Source organism: Ascaphus truei, chromosome 8, assembly GCF_040206685.1.
Source record: "Ascaphus truei isolate aAscTru1 chromosome 8, aAscTru1.hap1, whole genome shotgun sequence".
In the NCBI taxonomy this organism is placed as follows: domain Eukaryota; kingdom Metazoa; phylum Chordata; class Amphibia; order Anura; family Ascaphidae; genus Ascaphus; species Ascaphus truei.
In genome coordinates, this window is record NC_134490.1 from 71,939,720 (window position 1) to 71,963,037 (window position 23,318).

Below are 23,318 nucleotides of genomic sequence, written 5' to 3' on the forward strand. Positions count from 1 at the left end.
AATGGGAGGGACAGATTTAATGGGACAAATGTCACTTCTGTATATGTCACTGTGTCAACCTGTGGTGAGACAGACAGACTTCTGCCTCAGCCAATATGGAAATAAGACGTGGGAGTGAAAGATTCAGAGGACCATAATGCCCTCCCATGTGGACCAGGAACAGGTCTCACATGTTTGTGTAATGTGTCATATGTTTCACATAGATTACATGATGAGCTTGTAATAAATTATTTATATATGGTAGCTTGTGCACTATGGATCACACAGCCTACCTAATACATCCCGTATTATATATATATATATATATATATATATATATATATATATATATGTATGGAGATATGTATCACAAAGTGATAATGAAAAGGTAAATGTGTTCCATCTGGCAAACAGTGTATAAAATTGGCGACGTTTTGGACTGGGAATAGATCTTCCATGGCAGCCTGTGAGTGCAGCTACAGGAAGAGTTGGTCTTCTCTCTATCAGTGTATGCATGTATGTATCAGTGGGGGTACTGTATGTATCAGAACAAAAGAGGCACCTCTCTCCAAAGGTAAAACAAAAAGAAAACAGCGCACAACGCTCATAGTGAAGTATACCAAAGGTAAAATTGTATTATATATCCAAGGATAGGTAATGTGCGTACATCAGGGAAATATTAAAACAGCATTTCATGGGACAAATTACCCATACGCCACGCCGACACGAAGATCTCAACAGTCACGGATCACCAGCCATCTGGCTCCACAGATAAGGACAATTCGAAGGTCACCACGGTTACAAGGCTAGTCCACAAGTGGGGTGCGGTGAGGGCAGCAGTCAAGTCCCAAGTTCAGAATCCCCCAGAGACAAGCCCGATCAGTCTCAGTGCATCTCCACCGCAGCTACTGACTCCACGTGTGTCTCTGAGTCTTCCGCCGGTGGACGAGTGACGTCACTGAAGGGCGTTGCACCAAAATGACGGTTCCGCAAGGGGGAGCGGGGTGAAGTAGCAAGGGCTCAAGGGACTAGGCAAACACTCAGTATATGGGAGAATAAATATATTCCAACGCGTTTCAAGGCTCTAAGTGCCTCTTCATCAGGGAATGATGAAGATTAGTGACTACTTATGTACTTGCGGTGGGTAACTGGGTGACCCTAAATACTATGGATGGTAGTATGAGGTAGATTAAGAATATTTATTTTAAATGTAAAAAATTATCAAATAAATAGGGCAGAATAAAACACACACTTTGGGGGCATTAAAGTGTTAAAGCCACCTCAGGCATATAACTAATTGGTGGATGAGGTACAGGCCACCAAGTATACGCAACTATTGGTGGCTAGTGGCACGCAGACCGCTCGTGATAGGGCTCTGTGTGACAAAGTATTCAATCAGCTGTATGAGCAAGTGCTGCGGTCCCTTTAAAGGAAGGGCTGACTATTAAACCAGCTGTGTATGCAAAAGCTGCGATCCCTATAGGTGAGGCTGAACCATTGCGTTCTCCTGGCTTAGTGCTGCTCTAATGGTAAGAGCCTGTGTGGGTTCAGCCTGTTAGTTTAGAGTGTGATTTAAATTGTACAGGCAGAATGCCGGTGCCCGCGATAGGCTCGCTGTGTCTTATCCTGCCCTATTTTATCATTTTTGCATTTATAATAAATATTCTTAAACTACCCTACCTCATACTACCATCCATGGTATTTAGGGTCACTCAGTTGCCGACCGCAAGTACATACCTCAGGTACCTCTCTGTGCTAGTCACTAGTCTACCACTCAGCCATCTCAGTCTAGCGAGTGCAAAACTTTGGGTATTCTATACTGTCCCCGCCTATGGGGAACGTGCCTCTTTTGTTCTGTCCATTAATTGACCCTAGTGCACCCTGACTACATATTACTCTAGGTTGAGTGGGTGGTCTATTTCTTACTTCAGTGTGTGTGTGTGTGTGTGTGTGTCAGTGTATCTATGTATTTATGTATCAGTGTGTATGTATGTATTAGTTTGTGTATGTATTTCTGAGTGCAGGTGCATATGCATGATGAAACATGTACAGTATGTCCCAGTGTGTATGCTCAGTGCAGGCCCTATTATAACTATTTTGTTGATAATGTCCCTGTAGTGGACGCTGCAATCTGTTTGTAACTGAAGGCCCCTAACCCTGACATCGGTTCTGTCAGTGTCACTGTGTCACCCTGTTATGCTCCGAGAGGGACAGATACATTGGTTCTCACTTTCCCTATAATTTATTATCAGAACTGGTGCTATGGACAGCTCCGTTATAATCCTTTGTCTCTCTTCTGCCAGGTGACCGCAAAAGGAACTTTGCAGGATTATGGAAATTTAGAAATACCAATAAAAAGTGAAGAAGACGGTGAGAGAATTAGATATTTACCACAGTAACCATGACATTTGTATTATATACTGCTTCCCTACACTCAGAAATCTGCCTCCTTTATCCCACACCCAGAAATCTACCCCCTCTCTCCCCCACCCAGAAATCTACCCCCTCTCTCCCCCACCCAGAAATCTACCCCCTCTCTCCCCCACCCAGAAATCTACATCCACTGTGTATTTTGTGAGAAATGTTTACCTCTTTCCCTTACTTTGTATAAAAATTAAAAAAAAGTCTCTGTCTTCCCCCTCTCTCTCTCTCACATTCTCCCCAATATTACAGTGTTCTGGGCAGTGACTCACATCTCCTAATCTGAGTTTGGGCCTTAATGTTTTGCATTTATCTCTATGCTAGTGGAACCCTGCAGAGTATTACCCCCAATCACCTCTTCCCTTCCTGCAGACTCTTAATCTACTGTCTCTTTCCCTACTAAAGTCAGGTCCTTCCCAGCAAACCCTCAGGATCAGGAACTGGTTTATTGTGGAACTATCTTACCCTCCTTCTTCTTCTCTCCCCTCTCTCTCCTCTTTTCTCCCCCACTCTCTTTTCTATCCCCCTTTCTCTTCTCACTTTTCCAGCTGTCCTCCCTCTCAGAGTGCGGTCCCTCTTCGTGTCTATATCAGTTCAGGTATCTCCCTCACTCGCAGTGTAAAGTGAGCTGTCGTCAGTTTCCCACTTTCATGTCTCCGTCTCTCTCAGTCCTGCAGGGTGAGGTCTCTCTCCAGCTCCCCCTCAGTGTGGATGTCTCTCCGACTCTTCGCGCCCTCGTATACATTTTACTCCCAGATGGAGAACTTGTGGCGGATTCTGCAAAATTCAACGTGATGAGATGTTTCAAGAACAAAGTGAGTGCAGAGAGACAGTCACAGGGAGACACAAAGAGAGAGTGTGTGACACAGAGAACAGGGAGAGACAGAGAGCATGTCCACAGGGGGAGGCAGAGTGTCCCACAGAGTGAGATAGACAAAGGGTATAACCCAGGAAGAGACAGAGAGAGAGTGTTCCACAAGTAAATAAAGTATCGCACAGCGAGAGATAAAAAGCAAGAGACAGGAAGAGATTGGAGGAGAGAGTGTGTGTTTACACAGGAAGAGACTATGTCACACAGGAAGAGGCAAAGAGAGTATGTTACACAGGGAGAGATGAGTGACAAGGAGAGACAGAAAGAGTCAAAAAGGGAGAGAAAGTGTAACACAGGGAGAGAGAGACGGCAAAATAGAGTGTCACACAGAAAGAGACAGGGAGAATCACACAGTAAGAGAGAGAGTGTGTCACACATGGAGAGTCACACAGCAAGAGAGAGTGTCAAAGAGGGAGAGACAGAGAGATAGTATTACTCAGGGAGAGTGAGAAAGAGACAGTGTCACTCAGGGAGAAACAGTGAAGAGCACCTCAGAGGATTACAAGCCAAGAGAGTGTTACAGAGAGGCAATGTCAAGTCGGTGTGAGTGCCCCCCTGCACAGTGACCTCTCTCTTTCCATACAGGTGGCGGTTCAGTTCACTCCGGATGAGGTGCTCCCGGGATCGGACGTGTCTCTGCGGGTTCAGGCAGCTGCAGGATCTCTGTGTGCCCTGAGAGTAGTGGATCAGAGTGTGGTATTGATGAAACCCGAGAGAGAGCTGAGTGCTGACCAAGTGAGACATGCAAGAGTGCACACTCACTGACTCACACTTGTGTAGTGCTGAACAACAGAGACATGCAGGAGCGCACACTCACTTGTGTAGTGCTGGCAAATCTAGACCTGTCTGAGCTCACATTGATATAGCTCTGACAAAGTGAAATGCAGGAGTGCACACTCATGTAGTGTGTGCCAAGACAGTCATGGTTAAGTACAAAATCAAAACAGCACTGACAATATCTTATCTCTGCTAGAGGCCTGCAGGGTATCTCTGCAATATCATTCCTCTTTCTGTCTGTAGATCTCTCCTTTTTTCCTCTCTCTTTCTCTCTGTTCACCATAACTGTCTTTCTCTCTGTCTATCTGCCTGTCTCTTTTGTGCACTCTCCTCTCTCTTTTTTTTTCTCTTGCATTCTCTTCATCTCTCACCCTCTCTCACTCTTGCTTTACCCCACTCTCTCCCCTATGTCACCCTTCCGGCCTTCCCTCCCCTTTCTCATACTCTGTCTTGCTCCTTGCTCTGACCTTCTTTGTCTCTCCCTTTCTCTCTGTTTTCCACCCCCTCTCCCCATTCTCTTTCTCACCCTCTCTGTCTCTCCCAGGTTCACAATCTCTTCCCGTTCCCTGATTTTGGAGGGTATGATTATCGGGTTCAGGATACTGAGCCTAATTCCTGTGAACAATTCAATTACCAAGGATCCTCTTTCTTACCTGTAAGACCAGTACGCCCCCCACGTCGTCCTTCCAGAAGCTCTATAATACACCCCTGGTACACACACGATGCTGCTGATATATACAGCTTGTTTAAGGTTAGTGAGTTCTCCTTTACCTTGATCCAGGTAGGAAAATACCTAGGAGTTGGCTATGAACCTGGCACCCTACAATTTCAGCATTACTTCAGTGGCAAACCCCATAGCAAACAAAAGGATTTTGTAAACAGTTTTTCACTACTGTTGGCTGCCTTAAGCAAATACAAATATATGTAGGTATGTTAATTGTATTTATTATTATTATAATTATGAATATTATTATCGTTTATTTGTAAAGAACCAACATATTCAATGGTGTGGTACAATGTGGTTAAAGAAACATGTACATTACATAAACAGGAATACATGCCAAACAGATGCAACAGGTAATGAGGACCCTGCTCCTGAGAGTTTACAATCTAGAGGGACTAAGGAGCAATGCTGGAACAAACGGTAAAGTGGCTGCTCATTGTGGGACAGAGTATGTCTCAGGGTGGTGTTTGGTCCAGCCGCATTGCTGATCCTATAAGGTTTGGGGGTGAGCATGTTAGGGGGTGTTAGTGTGGAGTTTGGTCCAGTTGTACAGCTGCTCCCAACAGGGGGGTGGGGTGGATGTAAGAGGTATGCCAGATAGGTTTCCTTGGTGCATTTTCAGGGAGTTTTTAAATGTCTGAATGCTGACGGAGAGTCTGGTGGTGCATGATAGGAAATTCCGTAGAGAGGGGACAGTGCGGCAGAAGTCTTGTAGGCGGGAGCGAAAGGAGGTAATAAGGCAGAAGTTAAGGCAAATGTCATGGGCAGAACGTACAAGGCAATTAAGGATATATTTGGGGATGAGGAGTGAGATGTGAGGGGGGCAGGGTTGTTGAGAGCTTTGTAAGTCAGGACTAGAGTTTTAAATATAATTCTAGAGGATATAGGAAGCCAGTATAGGGATTTGTATAGTTGCCAGCAGAAGTGGAGTGGAAGAGTTTGGATGGAATGGAGTTGGGACAGGCGGACAAGGAATGCCAGCTACTGTAGGAGAAGACAAAAAGAACAGAAATACAAGTGCGCAACTCATATACTCTATTGTGCAAATAGTATTAACCCATAAAGTACCTATGTGATAATGAAAATTAAAGACAACCTCTAAGTTGTAAATGGGCGTCTGCAGCTATATGTGAGGAGTGACTCAACACCCCTGGAACAACTGAAACACAAAGAAAACAAAAGCGCAAACGCACATAGTGAAGTATGTTCCAAAATGAATATATATATTATGATGGAAAAAGCGCAAAAAACCTCATAGTGTAGTATGTATAAAAAATTATATTAATATAACAGGTGAGTATTGCACGTACATCAGATAAATTAGTTACTGGCAGTACATGTATATGGACATGTTACCAATCAGCCGCTGATGGGATAAGCTGGTCAGCAGGTGGATTTTCTTCTCCTATAACCTCTCCTTTGTTGCTCTCTGCATGGATCAACGCTGTGGTGGTGGATCCCTGACGAAGTACACTCAAAGTACGAAACGCGTTGGATGAGAGGACACATTCATAGTACTACCTGCGGTGCTATCATATCCTGTATACAATTCTCGTTTGTCTCCGTTCCCTCCCGCTGCCTCCCTGACCGGCTGATATCGTGAAACTGTGGGCACCACCGGATGACATCATTGACGCGCGCCGCACACACACAGACGTCACACGCCGAAAGCCAGGAAGTGAGAGCCTGCTTCTCTGCAGTAACAGCCGCGGATCAGAGGAACTCACCCGGGCTGCTGTAACCACGATGTTGGGCTGACGCCATACACCACCACAGCGTTGATCCATGCAGAGAGCAACAAAGGAGAGGTTATAGGAGAAGAAAATCCACCTGCTGACCAGCTTATCCCATCAGCGGCTGATTGGTAACATGTCCATATACATGTACTGCCAGTAACTATTTTATCTGATGTACGTGCAATACTCACCTGTTATATTAATATAATTTTTTTATACATACTACACTATGAGGTTTTTTGCGCTGTTTCTTTTGTATTTGTTCTTCTAGCCTCGGTCTGTGGAGCCATTCCACGAATACAGCTGCACACCTTCACCCATAAAGTAACAGGTTTTATATATATTTATATAATCACTTTATTCACTATAAGAATATCACACAATTGTTCACAATTATTAGAGCGCAGTTCACTCCCCCTTTTTTGTTTCCATATATTATGATGGTAAGATATCTGCGTACATCAGATCACAATAAAATAGGCATTTTGCTGTCCTGTTGCTGTTGCCTTACCTGCAATAAACCAGACCTATTGCTATATAGGAGTGTGCGCCTTTGCTTTATGTCTCTGGTTCCACTGGGAGTTGGATTTCCCTGGCAGTGCATTCCATTATCCATCTCTACCTTGCTGTTTCAACTGTAGGAGAAGGTTGCAATATGCAAGGTTGGACAAGATGAGTGAGTGAATTAGGATTTTAGTGGCATCATGAGTGAGAAAAGGGCATATCCTAGTGATATTTCGGAGGTCAAGGCAGCAGAATTTAGTCAGTGTATATGAGGAATGAAGAAGAGGGCTGAGTCAATGATGACCCCTGGGCAGCGGACTTGGGTTGTTGAGGAGATTGTGGTGTTATTGACAGTGAGGGAAAGTTTGGATGTAGAGATGGCAGTGGAAGGGGGAAAGAGTATTAGTTCTGTTGGCTATGTTACCTTCAGGTAATGGTGGGACATATAAGAGGCGTTTGCGGAGAGACAGTTGGAGACATGCGACAAGAGAAAGGCGGGAAGGTCGGGAGGAGAGAGGTCAATTTGGGTATCATCGGCGTACAGCAGATACTGAAAGTCAAAAGACTGTATTAGTTCACCAAGAGAAGGCGTAGTGTGAGAATAGCAGAGGGTCAAGGACAGAGCCTTGTGTGACCCCGACAAAAAGAGGTAGTGACGAAGAGGAGACACCAGAGAGGGAAACACTGAAAGAGCGGATGGATAGGTAGGACATGAGCCTGGAGAAGGCTGCGCCATAGAGGTCAATAGAGGGTAGAGAGTGCAAAAGAAGGGGGTGATCAACAGTGTCAAAGTCAGCAGAAAGATCCAGGAGAATTAGTAAGGAGAAATTACCCTTAGACAGCTGTGAGTAGGTCATTGACCAGTTTTGTTGGTTCTGTCTTGGTGGAGTGTAGAAGATGGAAACCAGATTACAAAGAGTAAAGCAGGGAGTTGTAGGCGAAAACGTGAGTGAAGTGGTTGTATAAAAGCCGCTCAAGGACCTGTAGTTTGAAGGCAATGGGGATGGGAATGTGCTGCAATTGAGCGAGAATTAAAAAAGTTGATTTAGGGTAGGACCCGCCAGAGAGCGAGCGGAGACGTGAGGGAGTAGGATCAAGGGGCAAGTTGTATGGTGAGATGACGAGGAGCACGGAAACATTTTAGAAAGGTCAAAACAGACCCATTTTGTACAGTATTGTAAAGAAATATTTTAAAAATAAAACATTAAACACGCAGAGAAAACTGACTTCAACTGCTTGTATCAGGAGTAGCTCAGTGGTAATGTGACTACCTCTGAAGAAGATAAATCTCAGTGTTAGCTACTGGTGAGTTTGGACAACTTCCCGTGTCTCAGGTACCAATATTAGATATTAAGCTCTTTGAGGCAGGGACTCATACTGCCGACACAAGTCTATGTACAGCTGGAAGGCCACTGTTAGCGCTAAATAAAAAACAAATAGCAATATTATTATTATTATCCACACCCATAGCGACAGGACCCTATTTCTGTTCTCAGCATCATGGCCATATTCACTAACTGGTGCTATTCAATAAGACACCTTCCCGCGCTTGGTGACATCCTACAGCATATTCAAATGAATAGACTGTAATGTGTCTTTCAGCGCCAGGCAGTGTCTTATGGTCCAGAACCATTTAGTAAATATGAATAAAGATTAGTCTAAGTCATTTAATTGCTATTGTCTGATTTATATTTTCAGGCCACACGCTTAAAAATAATCACAAGCTCGGTCATTAAGAAGCCTGTGACCTGCTGGGAACGTAGAGGTGTATCCAAGGACTCATTTGTTACAAACAGGTTTGCATGTAAGAACATCTCCCTTGTAAAAACTTTTACACACAGCCCTGGCATTCTACCCCCTGCACGAGGAACCTCTGTTATAAGAACGATCATTTATATGAATATCCTTCTCCACTACTCCACTACTCCACTAAGTGTCTTTCTATGGGAAAGAACACACCCCCTACAAGAACATCACAGCCCCCATGTGCCCCTTTCTATAGGGTGAACTCTGTAATAAGGATGCCCCTTATAAGAACATCACAGCCCCAGTGTGTTCTTTCCTACATGAGGAAGTCCTGCCATAAAAATGCCCCCCTTATAAGAGCATCACCGCCATTATTTGCATGTTCCTGTGGGTGCATCCCGTGTAGTCAGAAGCTTTGCCTCCTATAAGAGAAATCTCTTATTCACCCTGCTTTGTCTCATCACATAGCTCCTCCCATGGTAGGTGGGGGTCACCCACTCGGGGGAATACCAGACAACCAAATCCAAACCCTGCAGGAAAAGACTGAAACAGTCCGGACATACTTCCCCGAGACCTGGATATGGGAGCTGACAGCTGTGGGGTGAGTGACTGCCAAAGAGTGTGGGGAAAATCAAAGGAGTGTGGTAAAGAATGAGAGAGAGTCAATGAGGGGGGAGAGGAGAACACACAACAAGAACCTTTACCCAAGCCTGCCTCATCTCTGCTCCTCCTGTCTCTCCTGAAATATTTATTCTGTAATGCCCCTCTCCACCTATCTATAAATAGAGAATTAATAATCTTCTAGTACCAGCGGTATTTCCAGTTCCTTGTGGCCTTAATTAAATATCTTTCTCTGTGTCCACATTCCTTCCTGGTTGACTTATGTTATTAACTTGATCTCTTGTTAAAGTATTTGCTCATTATGAATATTCATAATCAAGGATTTCAAGATTCCTCTAATTTGCACCTAGTTAATTATTCTACAGCAGCTCTGACTATCACTCGGGGACCGAACCTGGATGCTCTGTGTTAAAATGAGACCCTCTGGCCTTCTGTTCTCTGTGATGCTTTTCACTGTGGGCTCTAATCCCAGTGGCTCTGTACATCACTTCTGTATCTCTACCAGTATCTGTGACTCCATCTCAAACAGTTTCTATCTGTTTCTTACCTTCTATCTATTACTGTCTGTCCCTCAGAGAGTCTGGGAGTGCTGATCTCCATTACTCGGCCCCGGACACCATCACAGACTGGAGCGCAGGAGCCTTCTGCATGGGGCCCAGCGGTTTTGGCCTCTCCTCCCCAGCCTCCCTTCGCACCTTCCAGCCTTTCTTTGTGGAGCTCACTCTGCCGTACTCTGTGGTGCGAGGAGAGACTTTCACTCTCAAAGCCTCTGTCTTCAACTACCTGAAGCAGTGCATCAAGGTGACAGCGCAGCGCTCTCTGCATCTCTCTGACCTCTCTATAGAGGCATTAGTGATCACCTCCATGGCAGACACTACAGGCCTCGCACCTCTTCCTGCTGCGGACACCTGTAGAGCATTGCTGCTATCCAGCCCTCACCTGTTGGGCCCTATTAAACCCTTCTCTCCTGACAGATTCAGGCCACTCTGAAGCCGTCCCTAGAGTTGCAGGAGGAGCCATGTGCTGACTGTCAGTACAGCAGCTGCCTGTGTGCAGACGAGAGCAAAACCTTCCACTGGAGCCTCACTGCTGCTAAACTGGGTGAGGCCTGATCCTGTAACCAACTATAAGTAATGACACCCCAAACTGGGTGAGACCTGACCCTGGAACCAACTATAAATAATGATACCTCAAACTGGGTGACACTTGATCCTGTACCTAATTATCATTAGGACACCTCCAAATTTGTTGAGACCTGACCCTACCCCCATCTACTATTAGTGACACCCCAAACTAGATGAGACCTCACCCTATACATTGTGTAGACCCCTCTCTCTACCTCTCTATCTCTCTCTTTGACTCTCTGTTGTCTTACCTTCCCCCTCTCCAGGAGAAGTTAATATCACAGTGCAGACAGAGGCTCTGGACACGCGAGATTTGTGCCATAATGAAGTTCCAATTGTCCCCAAGCAGGGGAGTATCGACACAGTGATAAGGCCACTGCTTGTGCAGGTCAGTTTCCTTTGTGCTCTCAGTACTGTGCAGAGGCAGTTATGGAAAAGACAAAACAGATAAACTAAATAGAATAGATGGGGAAATAGCAAGGGGTTATGGAGGTACTGTAGAATGGGGGCAAGTGCGAGTTTGACGAGCAGCGAGACACCCATAGTACGAACAGATAATACTATAAAAACTGCACCTGGATTGAAAACTGGTTGAAGGACAGACAACAGAGGGATGTCATAAATGGAACTTTTTCAGGTTGGACTAAGGTCGTGAGTGGAGTACCTCAGGGATCGGTCCTGGACCCCTGCTTTCTAACTTGTTTATTGATGACCTTGAGGTTGGCATCGACAGCAAAGTCTCCATCTTTGCTGATGACACTAAATTGTAGATTGTGTGATATGTATCCACAGCCGGATACAAAAAGATCCCTGTTATGGTGCACTGCAGACCTTTATATTATACTGTAATGCGGTCAGAGGTAGCAAAAGACAATAAATAAAATCAATTTTATTAACATTTTGTGTGTAATTTAAAAATAGACATATAAAGCCGGGTGGGATATATGTCTATATGTTGTAGTCACTCAGTTGTTCCAATCAAGTCGTATTGGGATAAGTTTATGGAGCAGTCTGAATCAGTGAAAATAGTCAAGTGTTTTGCCGGGTATAGAGCTCACTTCAGTATGTATTGTTTTGATTGAGGCTAAGTATCTTGTGTTTGACTGCGCATGCTTCACAGTGAGCTGTGGGATTAGTATTGTATCGAGCTGTCTGGTGAGAAAATAGAGGTAAGTAAATGGCGTAATATAACCCTTTGAAAGTTAGGCAGACGGTGGTAAGCTTAAATTCCCTTTAATTCCCCTTTTGTATGCATGTCCTCCAAATCATATTATCAACAGTGGTATGCAGGAATTCCTGATAGGGGATGGATAAGTAGGATGTTAATTGACTCCGTTAGATGTATTAGATCTAAGTATGCTTTGCACAATATGTCAAAATACCATGATTATTGTCCATTAAGAGGGATGCAGTTGTAGGGATGTGAGTCTACCAAGATGGGTATGTTGGCTATAGTAGTACCTCTCTGATTCAAGTAAATGTACTGGTAGCGTTAATTTGCCCCAGAACATATATTCATATTGCGTGCATCTAATTGCGCATGCGTCACGGTGGGTCCGTGCGAAGAGAAACAGGGTGGATGTGACTGGATAAGTAAATAAAGGTGTATTCTGTCCTTTAGTAGAGAAGGGCTATGAGCCGCAAGATCATTACTTATCTTAGTTGTTGTTTAGTGTATTACGCTGGGGTATACGTTGTATCAAAAGCACATGTAGCGTTTCTTTTGAGTCACTGAGAGGGGTGAGGGTGCAGATGGATAAGCGGGAGTTTAAACTGTGGTAGTACCTCTCTGATTAAAGTGCATGTATTAGTGGCTTCAATAACCCTATAGCGTATATTATTATTACGTGAGTCTTACTGCGCATGCATCACAGTGAGTCCGTGTTGGTCCTATTCTAATGACCAGGGCGACACGCAGGGGAGAACCAGGGTAAGTATACCAGGATGTGTAAATGAAAGTGTTGTTCAATCTTTCAGTAGAGGAGGTCTATGAGCCGCATTAAGTAGTTATACGTAAATCGCTGGTAGCACCTGTGGTGTGAATATACTCAGCAAAAAATGCTGCAGTAATCACTGTGTAAATGGATAGGGGGGAGTGTTGCCCTATAGTTGTGGCAAAACCCCTATGTAGTATGGACAAAAGGTACTTCCATATGGTAATACGTTAACAAACACCTCTTTAAATGCGTGTATCAGGACTACGAAGTAATGCTGCAGTCTAAGACATTCAAGTTGAGTTTTAACTCAGTGGCAAGCTGTCGGCAAACCGGCAAACCCGACGTTCTAACTGAGGTTGACTACAGTTGATAAGCTGTCGGCAAAGACCCGACGTACAGTACGTCTTCCACCGGGTGTCTTAGACTGCAGCATTACTTCGTAGTCCTGATATCCTGTGGTATCACACAATTTACATCACCAACCTCCCTGGCAGCATGCACATACCACCAGGGGTTAGAAGCAAGGTTCATTGCACATCATTGACACTAAATTGTGTAAGGTAATAGAATCAGAGCAGGATGTAATCTCTCTCCAGAAGGACTTGGAGAGACTGGACACGTGGGCAGGTAAATGGCAGATTAGGTTTAATACAGATACATGTAAAGTTATGCATTTGGGAAGCAACAATAAACAGGCGACTTACAAATTAAATGGGGATAAATTAGGGGAATCCTTGATGGAGAAGGATTTAGGAGTGCTTGTAGACAGCAGGGTGTCACGAGTGCTCATCACAAACAGGACGGGACCGCAGGGCTGAGGTGGGAATGTTAGAGAACACCGACCAACAACCGCGCAACCGCGTCCGGATTGCAGAGTCCTAGGGCCTCATGCAGTAAGCGCCGATAAGGCTTTTTCGCCATTTTTTCGCCATTTTTTGCCCTCCCGATTCAGTAAGCGCCGATAATTGGGAATTATCGGCAACTTTTCTTCCCGATAAAAAATTATCGGCATCCGGCTGCCGATAAGCCACTTATCGGCACTTTTTGAACCCGGCTGAATTCAGGTAGCCTCTATCCGCTCTTCGGTGCTGATCGGCACTCCAGAATGGAGAGTTTTTCAGCAATTCCTCCCGCCAACTAAAGTTGGCAAGTTGATGGAGGAGAAGCATCGGCAAGGGCGACACTTAGAAAAAAATCAGCCCTTTTTCCTGTCTGGGATTGATGCCGGGGGGGGGGGGGGTCCGGAGCTGATACCCGCACCGGAGCCCCCCGGCATGCATCCGAGGCAGGAAAAATGCATTTAAAGGCCACTTCATTACCTTAGCGGCTAACCGCTAAGGCAATGAAGGGGTTAACCCACCGTGCCAGGTTTATTGTGGGTAGCGGGGGTGGGTGAAGGGGGTATTTAGCCCTTGTTGTTTGTTTTGGGCTTGCGGGGGGGTTGCGGGTGCACTTAACCGCTTCACGACCATAGCAGTTAATACCGCTACGGTCATGAAGGGGTTAAGCCCTCCCGCTACCCCCCCGCAAGCCCAAAACAACCACCGTTGGGGCTAATACCCCCTTCACCCACCCCCACTACCTACAATAAAAAATAATCACACACACCAGCCCCACACTAAATAAATAAATAAATCTAAATAAATAAATATCTCTATATAAATAAATAAATAAATATATATATATATATATATAACCCCTATAACCCCTAACATACACATACATGCACATCAATGATAATATAGGCCGGCGGGGGCCCTCGGGTGTTACCCGCAGGCCTGCAGTACCAATTATGTGCCCCCCCCAAATTAATGTCTAAACACATACATACTTATAAAGAAATACCCCCCCCCCTTAACACATACAATATAGTAATGGCCACAATTACTATTATCCACAAAGGGATAATAGTGAATGTGCCCATTTTAAATACATAAACAGCAATAAATACATTAAATACATATAGTACTCACCACCCATTTCCTGCTGCCACAATAAAGGCCATCCTCCTCTTCATCCTGCCCATGTCCCCTCCGCTGCTGCAAAACAGACACAAGAATGAAAACATCCAATGTAATGTCCCCTAACCCCTTAATCACCATAGCGGTTAATAACCGCTACAGTCATTAAGGGGTTAACCAACTCTCACCCACCACTCGGGATGCCTACATAACCTCCCACACTAAACCCCCACCCCGTGGGGCCTAACCACCCTCACCCACTACCCACAAGGGAGGCCTACCCATATACCGTTGGGGAACCCCCCCACCCCCAGTACCCACAATAAAAACAATACACAGACCCACAATAAACATCATTATATTTATTAAATACATTACCCACCCCCTGTGCCCCCCCATAAATACAACATTTATCCTTTTACAAACAGGGTTCATAACACAGCCCAATGCGAGTCCCTGGTGGGCTGGCAGGGCACCTGACAGACCTACAGGGTACCAGCAGCCCTTTTCAAACAGGTTCTGGAGGCCTGCTGGTGGGTCCCGTCAAGCGCCATGGCCCCCAGGTGGTCTCCTTGGGTCACCGTGGGCCACAATTGGGTCCCCACGGTATGCCCAAGGATGTCTGGGAGCCCCGGGTCAGACCCACAGGTGTCTGCGGGGCCTCGGGTGGTTCCCACGGGGGTCTGGGGAACTCACAAGTGCTCACTACGGGTCCGCGGTGCCCCCACAGATGTGAGGCCACCGCTTCATCCCCGCAGACTACGGGTCCGCGGTGCCCCCACAGATGTGAGGCCACCGCTTCATCCCCGCATGTGTCACCCGTGGAACCACCAGCCTGATACCCATGAGATACCCGAGGAGACCCGCAGGTGGTCTCCAGAGGTCCCACGCAGAACCACGGAACAAACCCTGAATGTAAAACAAATAAACCTGGCCTATACATTCAATACATACACCCCCCAACACCCCCCCAACACCTACAGTACAATAATGTGCAAAATAACTATTATCCAGATAGGAATAATAGATTATTTGCCCATTATTAAAAACATTAACTAGCATATTCAAATAAATAAAGTACTACTGACCTCATCAATACGAAGTGTCCGTCGCCAGCAACATCCTTGTCTTGCCCACAAAATACATAGCCAAAACAAAGCCAATACATTGCAATTACATTCAGATATCAATTAACCCCTTAAACACCTTATCGGATAATAACCGCAAAGGTAATTAAGGGGTTAAGCCACACTGGCCCGATACCCACCCTTCACCCATGAATTTGTACAGTGGCTTCATCATGCAAATATATATATAGATATATAGATATATCTACTGTATATATATATATATATATATACAGATATATATATATATATATATATATATATATATATATATATATATATATATATATATATATATATATATATATATACACACACATGATGAACCAATATACAAATAAATGTAGAAGGGTTATCAAAAACATGCTGTACTCCAAATAACACTTCTCCATACAGACACACTACAATAAAATTAATTTCCTTTAATAATCCTAACTGAACTTACAATCACAATCATCAAATGCCAATCAAATACCTCTAATGCCAATCAACACATTGCATTTACATTGTATATAAGATGCATACAATCTATGCAGCATATACATTCTGCAAATGAATGTTAACAATAACATTGCAAGCAAAATACAAATACCTCCAAACAAGTATACTATTTTATCCAATCCAGTAAACATAAATCAATTACCATTCATTAATGACATCTCTAAACAATTTACATTCCATCCCTAACAATTAAACAATTAACAAATTCAAGCCTTTAACATAACAATTTAGCCTGTGAAAAAATATATGTATCAACAAGAATACAAAATAGAAAACCAAGGCAAACCCTGACCTCAAGAACACCATAGAATATCAACAATTACATCTATCTAATTTTAAACTACTTTAAACACACAATAAAGCATAGCAGCATAGACAAATTAATTTAAAACACATCAAATCAAGCTTTTAAAACAACATCATTTCTTACCCTGTATGTATATATCTCTCTAGACATACATACATACATACATACAGTGGCAAGAAATGATATACCACAAAAAAAAATACACATGTTAAAAGAGCTTTAAAAAAAATTAACAAGTTAAATAAAATACATTTCTTTAGTTCACTTACCATTACTTGGCCCCACCGACTCCCGTTGAACAGCTTACTCACGTACAAAACCACCAGGCACAGGAACCCATAAAATAAAAAACCATAAAAAAATAAACATTACACTAAAAATCCAAATCAATCCACGGGTCTTCTAATTGTAATCCATCTTCATCTGTATTCTTCTTCTATCTTCTTCCGGGGTCTTCTTCCCGTCTTCGGCCACGCCCTGGTCTTCTTTCTTCTCCGGAGGTCCTTCCTCCTCGGCGTCTGGCTTCAAAATGAGACGACATAGGCTTTTAAAGGCCTATGACGTCACATTTCCATCATGGTTCCCACGGTCCTGATTGGGCCGTGAAAACCATGTGTTTTGGCCGATAAAAAAAAAAAGATGACGTCACTTAAAGGCAATGAAAGCACAGCCAATCAGAATGGCTTTGCTTCAATTGCCTTTAAGATGACGTCATGAAAAGAAACATGGCCGGCCTCACATGGTACGGTAGCCAATCAGAGCATGGGAACTCCATCCCTACTCTGATTGGCTCTAGTATACCATGTGACAGAGGCTTGGGGAGAACGGATGTGACGTCATTGAAAGCCTGGAGGGAGAGAGAGGAATTTGAGAGAATGGGCGGTCGCTCTGGCAGAGGGGAAGAGGGGGGGGTTGGTGTGTGTGTGTATGTGTATAAGTGGGAGTGTGTGTGTGTGTATAAGTGGCAGTGTGGGTGTTTGTGCATAAGTGGGAGTGGGGGTGTGTGTATAAGTGGGAGTGTGGATGGGTGTGGATGGGTATGTGTGTATAAGTGGGGGTGTGGGTGTGTGTGTATAAGTGGGTGTGTGTGTGTGGGAGTGTGTGAGTGTGTGTGTGGGAGTGTTTGTGTGGGAGTGTGTGTGGGAGTGTGTGTGTGTGTGTAAGTGGGGGAGTGTGTGCATGAACGCAAGGGGGAGAGGGAGCGCAAGGGGGATAGTGAGGGGGAAAAGGAGCGTAAAAGGGAGAGTGAAGGGGGGGAGAGACAGGGACAACAGGGGAGGGGACAGAGACAGGGGCCACAGGGGGAGAGAGATGGGGTGACGGGAGGGGGAGACAGATGGGGGCAACAGGGGAGACAGATGGGAGCAACAGGAGAAACAGGGGTACGAGAGATGGGGGGCGAGGTTTGGGGTTCCCCAGAATTTCAAAATTGAATTCTGGGGTTCCCTAACCATAAAAAGGTTGAAAACTACTGGTATAGATATAGGATAAAGTATCTGTCGTCTAACATTAGCATAGGTTGAACTTGATGGACGCATGTCTTTTTCAACCTCATCTACTATGTAACTACCGTATATAACTATGCAAAACACTCTGCATACTGTATAATGTATATGTACAGTGTGCAGACAGGCAGCATAAAGCAGTGTGTGTATATACTGTAGCACTGTGTTCTCATGTCTATATCTGATTGCTTTACATTCTCACAGCCTGGTGGAGTCCTAGAGGAGAAATCTCACAGCTCCCTGCTCTGCAGCCAAGAGGGAGAAGGTGAGAAGACATAACGCTGACTGGATGGGGAGGGGAGATGGAGAGTAATGTTTGACCTGATATTTTTCCTGTGCAATCCTAGAGACACCCTCACTATGTCTGCTCTGATTTCCGGAGCCATCATACATTATACCTCTGCATTTACCAACAAAACTCCTGGTCCTAATGTTGACAACTTACTTCCATTACAAGATTTTGGTCAAGTTTTGAATCTCTACTCTCTCCGTAGAAATACAGGAGAACTATGCACCAGAACTCAGCAGTAATAGTCTTATAAGACATACTGTAGGGGCCTATTCAGGTAGCTTCGATAAAATCACTGCCATATCTATCGGGTTGGCATGACCTTCCTCACGATATGACATTTGTGTTATCACTGTATTCAGAAAGATGTACCGCAAGCCAGATACCGTTTCGTACAAAAATGCCATACCAATAGAGTTTCTATTTGCTTTTTCAAAGATCTGGCTGCAGTCTGGAAGAGCTGCGCTGAGAGAAGCTGCATCTCCCTGCACAGCTCTTACAGGCGATCTCCCTGCACAGAGAGCTGCATCTCCCTGCACAGCTCTTACAGGTGATCTCCCTGCACAGAGAGAGCTGCATCTCCCTGCACAGCTCTTACAGGCAATCTCCCTGTACACAGAGAGAGAGCTGCATCTCCCTGCACAGCTCTTACAGGCGATCTCCCTGCTCAGAGAGAGAGCTGCATCTCCCTGCACAGCTCTTACAGGCGATCTCCCTGTACAAAAGAGAGCTGCATCTCCCTGCACAGCTCTTACAGGCGATCACACTGTACACAGAGAAAGCTGCATCTCCCTGCACAGCTCTTACAGGCAATCTCCCTGTACACAGAGAGAGCTGCATCTCCCTGCACAGCTCTTACAGGCGATCTCCCTGCACAGAGAGAAACTGCATCTCCCTGCACAGCTCTTACAGGCGATCTCCCTGCACAGAGAGAAACTGTATCTCCCTGCACAGCTCTTACAGGCGATCTCCCTGCACAGCTCTTACAGGCAATCTCCCTGTACACAGAGAGAGCTGCATCTCCCTGCACAGCTCTTACAGGCGATCTCCCTGCACAGAGAGAGCTGCATCTCCCTGCACAGCTTTTACAGGCGATCTCCCTGTACACAGAGAGAGCTGCATCTCCCTGCACAGCTCTTACAGGCGATCTCCCTGCACAGAGAGAGCAGCATCTCCCTGCACAGCTCTTACAGGCGATCTCCCTGCACATAGAGAGAGCTGCATCTCCCTGCACAACTCTTACAGGCGATCTCCCTGTACACAGAGAGAGCTGCATCTCCCTGCACAACTCTTACAGGCGATCTCCCTGCACAGAGAAACGCTGCATCTCCCTGCACAGCTCTTACAGGCGATCTCCCTGCACAGAGAGAGCTGCATCTCCCTGCACAACTCTTACAGGCGATCTCCCTGCACAGAGAGCTGCATCTCCCTGCACAGCTCTTACAGGCGATCTCCCTGTACACAGAGAGAGCTGCATCTCCCTGCACAGCTCTTACAGGCGATCTCCCTGTACACAGAGAGAGCAGCATCTCCCTGCACAGCTCTTACAGGCGATCTCCCTGCACAGAGAGAGCTGCATCTCCCTGCACAGCTCTTACAGGCGATCTCCCTGCACAGAGAGAAGCTGCATCTCCCTGCACAGCTCTTACAGGCGATCTCCCTGCACAGCTCTTACAGGCGATCTCCCTGCACAGAGAGAGCTGCATCTCCCTGCACAACTCTTACAGGCGATCTCCCTGCACAGAGAGCTGCATCTCCCTGCACAGCTCTTACAGGCGATCTCCCTGCACAGAGAGAAGCTGCATCTCCCTGCACAACTCTTACAGGCGATCTCCCTGCACAGAGAGCTGCATCTCCCTGCACAGCTCTTACAGGCGATCTCCCTGCACAGAGAGAAGCTGCATCTCCCTGCACAGCTCTTACAGGCGATCTCCCTGTACACAGAGAGAGCTGCATCTCCCTGCACAGCTCTTACAGGCGATCTCCCTGTACACAGAGAGAGCAGCATCTCCCTGCACAGCTCTTACAGGCGATCTCCCTGCACAGAGAGAGCTGCATCTCCCTGCACAGCTCTTACAGGCAATCTCCCTGCACAGAGAGAAGCTGCATCTCCCTGCACAGCTCTTACAGGCGATCTCCCTGCACAGCTCTTACAGGCGATCTCCCTGCACACAGAGAGAGCTGCATCTCCCTGCACAGGTCTTACAGGTGATCAAACTGTTTTTATTTTCATTTTAATAACATATTATTGAAGCAGGGGGTCTCTAGACCTGACCCACAGAGGGTTCTCTGGATCTGACCCACACACAGGGGACCCCTGCTTCCCGAGTTACAGGCCTCCGTAGGCGGTGCAGGTATCTCCTGCAAGTTTAAATGTCTCGTTCACGTGACGGGGTAGAATTAAACTTGCAGGAGATGCACCCAAAATACTTACTTGCTTTCCGCCTCTTCACCCACGGATGGGTAGAGGCGACTTCCACGGAAAACGTCACTTTAAAAAGATCCATGGAAGTTGTTCAGCTGGATATACCCAAGGGGACGCTAGGCCCAAGGGTCGCCAGAGCCCATGTTGTTAGAAACGAGGGGCGCCACGTGAAGGCAGGCTTGTCAATTGATAACGAGAGGCTCTATATTCCCATCAATTATCCTTGCACCCCCACCCCATGATGGGGCCTGTACTTCGGGAAGCAGGGGTTCCAGGACCTGCATTTAATGGGGTTCAGGTCCAGAGACCTGCTGCTTCAGTAATATGTTATTACAATTGAAATAAAAAAGTTGTGTGTGTGCTGATCCCACGCGTTTTAAGTGAAACTTCTTTGTCTTTTGTCACTGTTTTGTCACAGAAAATGTATTTGTGATGGTGATGTTTTTAATTAATAATGAAAACGCAATTACAGTGGCAAAATGCAAAGAAGTTTTACTTAGAACGAGTTTTAGCTATTTGCACTTCTACATTTATAGTAACTGAATTCCTTGTCAGTGTGTGTGTGTGTGTCAGTCACTGTGTGTGTGCGTGTGTGAGTGTGTGTGAGTGTGTGTGTGTGTGTGTGTCAGTCAGTGTGTGTGTTTGTGTGTGTATCAGTCAGTGTGTGTGTTTGTGTGTGTCAGTCAATGTATGTGTGTGTGTGTGTGTGTGTGTGTGTGTGTGTGTGTGTGTCAGTGTGTGTGTGTTTGTGCGTCAGTCAATGTGTGTGTGTGTGTGTCAGTCAGTGTGTGTGTGTGTGTGTGTGTGTGTGTGTGTGTGTGTGTGTGTGTGTGTGTGTGTGTGTGTGTGTGTGTGTGTGTGTGTGTCAGTCAGTGTGTGTATGTCTGTGTGTGTGTTATTCTCAGGGTCCTGCCTCCCCTCTCTCCTGACTCCCCCCCCCTGCAGCCCCCCCAGCGGAGGTACGGAGACATGGGGAGGGGGGTCTGTCTGAGCCCCCTGTCTGGAGCAGCCCACACGTGGACACGGGCGTTCGGCGGTGGCTCAGGGGGGGTGGGGTGCTCGGCAGCTCACGAAGGGGTGGTAGAGGGGGTGAGTGAATGTTATTGTTGCCGCAGGGTGGGTGGTTAGGCCTTCCGGGAGGGATTAGCCCCTCCCTTTACATTAGCGGTTACAACCACTAAGTTAATGAAGGGGTTAACCCCCACTGCAAGGCCTAAACACCCTCCCCAGGTCAACTACCCCCTTCACATACACCCTCTACCACCAACATGGGCAAAAGGGCTAATAGTCAAAGATCGTTAATAGCGCTTTTTCCCGTTCAATAAAACAATACAGTGAAATACAAAAAAATACATTGCTATAAAAAAAAATACTCTAGCCATTTAATCCATTGAATGATTATCACTGTGGTTATATATGCCATTATGCTATCTATGGGTCAGAGATAGCCACATTAGCAAGCAATAGACACCCAACAACCCCCACCCCCCTCACAGACACTGTAATGGGCAAAAGGCCTATTATCTATATCTGGACTATAGCGCATTTGCCCATTAAAAATAAAACATTAGCCAGCCACCCTATAGTAATTAAAAGTTGTACTTACCCCTGTCTGGATGAAGGCCATCTTCAGCTTCATCCTCTTGGTCATCATCTTCTGCATCTTCCATGGCACGAACAGTAAAACAGAAAAAAAAATACTCCTGGCCAGTAACCCCTTAATTAAATTAGCGGTCATTAACCGCTATGGTAATTAAGGGGTTAAACCCTCCTCCACTACCCACCCGGGAGACCTAACAACCTAACCACCCTCCCTATGGCAACTACCCTCAACCCTCACCCCCTCTACCCCCATCACTACACATACAAATTGGCAAAAGCACTAGTAGCCAAATATGGCTAATAGCACTTTATCCCATTTGTGTTGAAATAAATAAACAATTGACAATACAATACATTAGAATACACAGTATGCAATAAACCCATTGATTGTCACTGTGGTGACCTATGCCCTCAATGGGGACACGGATAACCACTAATAACCACTATAGCAATGAATGTGCAACCTAAAAAAATGTAATTTCAAAAATAAAATTCATTACAAGTTAATGAAAACAAACATTAGTCAAAAATGCATTGATTGTCAATGTGGTTAACTATGCCCTAAAGGGGGCATAGATAAACACATTGCCAATCAATAGGCATCCCCCCAAAAAAATCACAATTAAATCAAATACATTGCAAGTGCTTCTTACCTTTGCCGGGGTGAAGGTTCATCCTACTTGGGGTTGGGGGGGAGGGGTTTGTTGGGTGACCATTGCTTGCCAAAGTGGCTATCTGTGACCTGTTCAGGGCATAGATAACCACAGTGACAATCAATGGGTTATACGGCTAGAGATTTTTTTTTTATAGTAATGTCTTTTATTGTATTACACTATTGATTATTTGAATGGGAAAAAAACGCTAATTACAACCCAGGACAGTGCAGGAGAGTGGCAGGCCCAAAGTAAGTGTGCGTGTGTGTGTTTCACATATTAAAGGTGCAACCTTGTGGCATTTCTTACTTTAAAACCGACGTTCTTGAGCTTTCTTTAGTGAATCTATCCTTTTTTTAATAATTTGATGATCGACTTTTGTGTGTGTGTGTGAACAGAATATTTTATTTTGGGTTTCTCGCAGTTGTACAGTTGTATTTCTGGAAGTGGGCCAAACTTGCTCCTTCAAGAAAGCTGGTGATTAATATGCTTTGCAGAAGAAAGCCCC

At 45.3% G+C, this 23,318-nt stretch overlaps 1 protein-coding gene across 1 annotated transcript in view; it reads left to right on the forward strand.

Moving 5' to 3' along the window:
* LOC142501949 (alpha-2-macroglobulin-like) overlaps nt 1-23,318 on the forward strand; it is a 69,486-nt gene that overhangs the window by 33,773 nt on the left and 12,395 nt on the right. Inside the window, exons 13-22 of the mRNA XM_075612579.1 lie at nt 2,283-2,349; nt 3,070-3,215; nt 3,857-4,006; nt 4,593-4,799; nt 8,711-8,816; nt 9,227-9,359; nt 9,955-10,180; nt 10,354-10,480; nt 10,770-10,891; nt 18,046-18,106. Coding sequence (XP_075468694.1) covers nt 2,283-2,349; nt 3,070-3,215; nt 3,857-4,006; nt 4,593-4,799; nt 8,711-8,816; nt 9,227-9,359; nt 9,955-10,180; nt 10,354-10,480; nt 10,770-10,891; nt 18,046-18,106 — 1,345 coding nt within the window. The remainder of the gene's footprint in view (nt 1-2,282; nt 2,350-3,069; nt 3,216-3,856; nt 4,007-4,592; nt 4,800-8,710; nt 8,817-9,226; nt 9,360-9,954; nt 10,181-10,353; nt 10,481-10,769; nt 10,892-18,045; nt 18,107-23,318) is intronic.